Source organism: Littorina saxatilis, linkage group LG17 (assembly GCF_037325665.1).
Source record: "Littorina saxatilis isolate snail1 linkage group LG17, US_GU_Lsax_2.0, whole genome shotgun sequence".
Lineage (NCBI taxonomy): Eukaryota > Metazoa > Mollusca > Gastropoda > Littorinimorpha > Littorinidae > Littorina > Littorina saxatilis.
The window spans coordinates 48,689,558-48,695,458 of NC_090261.1; the positions used below are offsets into that span (position 1 = coordinate 48,689,558).

General features: G+C 41.1%; 1 protein-coding gene across 1 annotated transcript in view; it reads right to left on the reverse strand.

The window, feature by feature from the left end:
- Window positions 1–2,937: 2,937 nt before the first annotated feature.
- Window positions 2,938–5,901, reverse strand: part of LOC138953305 (homeobox protein MSX-1-like) — a 21,445-nt gene continuing 18,481 nt past the window's right edge. Inside the window, exon 3 of the mRNA XM_070325105.1 lies at window positions 2,938–3,237. Within this exon, the coding sequence (XP_070181206.1) occupies window positions 2,938–3,237 (300 nt within the window). The remainder of the gene's footprint in view (window positions 3,238–5,901) is intronic.

The following is a 5,901-nucleotide window of genomic DNA, read 5'->3' on the forward strand; positions in this document are numbered from 1 at the left end:
TTTGACTACCCTAATACACACACACGCCCACGCACGCACGTACACACACACGCACACACGCACGCACACACACACGCACACACACACACACACTTCCACGCACGCACGTACACACACACAAACACACACACACACAAACACACACATGCACACGTGCGCTTTCGTACGCACGCACACACATACTTGCAATAAAACACATACACACACACACACACACACATACGTCCACGCACGCACGTACACACACACGCGCGCGCGCACACACACACAAACACACACACGCACACACACACACGTGCGCGCACGTACGCACGCACACACATACTTGCAATAACACACACACACACAAACACACACACATACACCCACACACATACGTCCACGCACGCACGTACACACACACGCACACATACACACACACACACACAAACACACACACACACACATACACACGTGCGCGCACGTACACACGCACACACATACTTGCAATAACACACTAACACACACACACACACACATACATACACATGTGCGCGCACGTACACACGCACACACATAATCGCAATATCACACATACACACGCACACACACACACATTAAAACTTGTTAAAAACATTGCTAGACCAGAATATGTGTGGGACAAGATTAGAAGTTTTGATAAACAAGACAAGACAAATACAAGACAAAGCCAGCTAGACCAGAACTTGTTACAAAGAAGGCTGGGCTAGAATGTGTGACTGGTAGAGAGACCAGAACAGAACTTTTGACAAATAAGGTCGGACAAGATTGCGTGACTTATAACACCAGACCAGAATTTGTTACAAATAAGACCACATAAGGATTTTGAATGTCAGAACTCACCGGTTATTTCCCCGAGATTACATTGTAAGTGTGCATGGGAGTTCATATGTTTACTTTGCAATAGTATGTGCAATTAAACAGGTGAAATCATTTTGGATTGCACAATGTTTTATTCAACCATCCATTTGTATAATACAAAAGTACATGTGAGGTGAGATCATAACAACACAAATAGATGACAACAACAAAACAGTTTCCGTCTGAGCAGAGGAAAGTACACCAGCGCTTACACTTAAACATGTATACACACAGGAGAACATGTACATAAGGTTTAGCACGCAGGGCATGGCTATACTTAAGTACTAACACGTATCTTTTTCTCATTTACAAATATTCACATAGAGGACGATAGTAGAATTTATCACGCATGCATGGCGTGGCTACCGGAGACCTAAAAAAAAGTCTCTTTCCCATTTAAACATTTTTAGCACAACCAACATTTCTGTACAAATATACATCCTTTTCGGCATACGGTGGTTCATTCATAGCCCCAAGGACAACAGCTATGTGTACAAACATAGGCTATATATATATATATATATAGATATATAACATCAGAAATTGTGAAAGAAACATAACACGTACGCACGGGATCAAAACTCTGCATGCAGCAAGCAGTCCGGATGTTGATTTTTATTGTGTTTAAGTGGAGGGATAGTCTTATATATTTGAACAGTCTGGGCAGATCTGAGATAGTGAGTATTCACGACGACGACGACGACAACAATGTTACTTCATGTCTTACAGGCTTTGGTTGTTGGTATGTTATGGACTAGTTGTTCAGACATAATACATAATGTTTTGCACGGAAAGAGCTATGCCTTTAAATACGTGTTTGTCATGATGTGAACCATGCCTTTGCCACAGACGAAGCGCGGCAAGAAGTATAGCAATCTGTCCCACAGTAAAGCAGACACTTTCGAACGTCAAACCAATAAACCACTGATCCTATTCATGAACTTCGCGACGGCTTTTTTTTTCACATACACAAAGTAGTACACAAACACTTACACGTACTTACTATTGAACTATTTTGAAAGTTAATTTTGTGGATGGAAACACTATAGGCTGCGCTTATACGCTTTTTGAGATTGTATGCAAAACAGCATTTCACAGTACAATTCAAGTGCGGTGTCCCAAAGTATCACTCTCCATCAACAGTCCGTCAGGAACCTCTGTCCCTTGAGGAATTAATCGAATATTAATATAAAACATTGTTACTTTTCACCACGATTGTACCGCATCTTGAACACGTCCCGGCAGTCCTTTACGTCTGCAAAACCCGGTACCTTGCAAAGACTTCCTTTGAGATACAGTCCTTGAATATTACCAATTGTCCCGTAGGATTAAGGCTTTGGGGGAAAAACCGTTTGTTCGTTTACAGTTATCTGTAACCACAACATGTATACTACTAGTGTGTCTGTGATTTTTACCCATTTCACTCACTGTCCGTGCCGGTGGTTTCAGTAAAAACTGTCATCATACCCATCGTCCTGCAGAAAGGTTTTGAGGACGAAACCATTCTTTATTTACTTTGAATCCGTTACCACACCATGTATACTACTGTGTCCGTGAATGTTACCCATTACACTCACTTTCAGTGTTTTCAGACCGGCACGGTTGGCCTAGTGGTAAGGCGTCCGCCCCGTGATCGGGAGGTCGTGGGTTCGAACCCCGGCCGGGTCATACCTAAGACTTTAAAATTGGCAATCTAGTGGCTGCTCCGCCTGGCGTCTGGCATTATGGGGTTAGTGCTAGGACTGGTTGGTCCGGTGTCAGAATAATGTGACTGGGTGAGACATGAAGCCTGTGCTGCGACTTCTGTCTTGTGTGTGGCGCACGTTAAATGTCAAAGCAGCACCGCCCTGATATGGCCCTTCGTGGTCGGCTGGGCGTTAAGCAAACAAACAAACAAAGTGTTTTCAGTAAAAAAAAAACAGTCATCATTCCCATCATCCCGCAGCAAGGTTTTGGGGACGAAACCATTCTTTTACTTTCGGAATCGTGTTAGCACAACATGTATACTACTGTGTCCGTGAATGTTACCCATTACACTCATTGTCCATGCCGGTGGTTTCAGTAACAACTGTCGTCATCACTGTTGTGTTTTTCGGGCCAGGCGCACGTGGACGGGGGTTGAGTTTCCGGTGTAGAAAACGCGCTGAACGCAGACGACAAAAGACCCGCCCGGAAGTTTATGTCGTTCCGATACTGCGCGGCAGTGAAGGGCGAAGGCGCCAGCTGTGACGTCAGAGCCCACGTGACCGTCGGGATGGACAGCGGTTGGTAGGTTTTCTGGGTAAGCAGCTGAGCACGCTGGGAAGCCTCTCTTTCGCGGCGCTCCCGCGCTCGGCGGTTTTGGAACCAAATCTTGACCTGCGAAAACGACAAGAAGAATTATCAGATGAACTTAATTGCAGTTTTACTTTTGACAGGGTAGACAAAATGGGTAAACACCTGTTTTCTGTCAAAAATGTGTTGGGGGTAAGGGTAGTAGGAGCCTCAGAGTTCAATTTAAAAAAAATGCTTTTACTGTGGTTAAAGGTATAACTTACTTAGGATGTAACACAGTTTTAAGAAGGTTAAACCACTTTTACACGTTTGATTTTTGTGTTTGTTTGTGTTCCATGCTTACAATTAGATTAAACAAGTGGATATAACGTGTGATTTAAAAAAATGTACTGCTGTGATGATTTGTGTTATGTTTTGTTCCTCCATAAACCTTGTTCAGGTGTGATCCTTTGGTTGTTAATTTGTTTACAGAAGAATCTTAAGCAACTTTTCAGTTGTAATTTGAGTAAAAAGAAAACAAAAATCTGATACCCTAAATGCATGTTTCAGTCGTGATTTTTTTTTAAATAAGCGCGTTAAGGTCAGTATTTTTGGGTCATTTATTGCCTCAGCACTCTTTATACTTTCAGAAACCAATCACTTTTAAACAGAAATCAAATAATGACTTTAACACTTAATCGTTATCAATACTAGTGCGCATACAAAGTAATTACGACTTGTTTGTACTATCCAGGTAGCAGACAGTCTCAAATGACTTCTGGCTCAGGTACACAAATTAAAGATCAGTAAGGGATACTGTTACAGTGAAAACCCTGTTTCAAGAACCATAATTTCTTTTTCGTACAAGCAACCATGAAGACATCCATCGATCTGTCCACTGTTTACATAAGATAGGATAAGAGCATTTAACCCTTCAACTTAAAAGCGTCCTTAAAGTCAATCGTGTGGCTGCATTTTGTACAGAGTGAGAAATGTTTGTTCAATTAATTTCGCAATGCCAAGTGACACGTTTGTCAATCTACTAAATTAATGCAGGAAACAGTTTTCATTCTTCACAGAAAACAAACAGGCTGCTAAATTTGTGTTTGTGACAAAATGGAAGAGGGCTCTTATTTAAAGCAAAAGCCTCCATGGCTAGATCATGCTGACAGTAAGCATGATTGTTGACGCAGGAAGGACGGTATTTGTGAGACTTCAATTTTCCGACTTGTTTTGTATTGTCAGTTAATTTACACTCAGACTTCTTCTACCTTATTTCGCACCATTGGAGGTCAAAAACAGACGTTTCGATGCACACACACACACACACACACACACACACACACACACACACACACACACACACACACACACACACACACACACACACACACACACACACACAAAAGTAAAACACACCAAATATTAAAAACAAAACAGAATTAAAAAAAGAAAAAAAAAAGAATAAGAAGTTAAAACAGAGAACAAAAAACAGCCGCCGCCGCCGCCCCCCACCCCTCCCCTACCACAGACACAGATGGCCCAAATACTAGTGAGTGTTTTTTAGTGTAAGGTGGTGGGTTAAGGGGAGGTATTGGTGACATGAGAAATTGTCGGTAACATCACCGAAGTCATCGGAGCGGTGGTGTTTCATTTCAAAACCAGATGGTGCTGCCACTTTGACTATTCGTTTTAAAGTAATTAAGGGACCACATATCTTTCTTCTGGATGTATCCGCATAGGGTGTGTCCATTTATGTTTTTCTTTACCTTTTTCTTCCTTTTTTGTCCCCTCTAAACCAGACGCATGCAGGCAAACGGACGGACAAACAGAAAGACGGGCAGAAAGACACACACACACACACACATAGACACACATAAAAGAGCGCGCGCGTGCACGCAAGGGCCAATATGCCAGCCGGAGTTAGTGAACAAGTTTGACAAAAATGTTTTAATCAAGACAATGACATTATTTGTATCAATTTATTCTTAACATCGGCATTTTTACTGTTTTATAACACGGCAAATGTTGAGTCACGTTTTTTATATTTAGTCAAGTTTTGACTAAATATTTTAACATCGAGGGGGAATCGAAACGAGGGTCGTGGTGTATGTGTGTGTGTGTGTGTGTGCGTGCGTGCGTGTAGAGCGATTCAGACCAAACTACTGGACCGATCTTTATGAAATTTGACATGAGAGTTCCTGGGATTGATATCCCCATACGTTTGTTTCATTTTTTTGATAAATGTCTTTGATGACGTCATATCCGGCTTTTCGTGAAAGTTGAGGCGGCACTGTCACGCTCTCATTTTTCAACCAAATTGGTTGAAATTTTGGTCAAGTAATCTTCGACGAAGCCCGGGGTTCGGTATTGCATTTCAGCTTGGTGGCTTAAAAATTAATTAATGACTTTGGTCATTAAAAATCTGAAAATTGTAAAAAAAAATAAAAATTTATAAAACGATCCCAATTTACGTTTATGTTATTTTCCATCATTTGCTGATTCCAAAAACATATAAATATGTTATATTCGGATTAAAAACAAGCTCTGAAAATTAAATATATAAAAATTATTATCAAAATTAAATTGTCCAAATCAATTTAAAAACACTTTCATCTTATTCCTTGTCGGTTCCTGATTCCAAAAACATATAGATATGATATGTTTGGATTAAAAACACGCTCAGAAAGTTAAAACAAAGAGAGGTACAGAAAAGCGTGCTATCCTTCTTAGCGCAACTACTACCCCGCTCTTCTTGTCAATTTCACT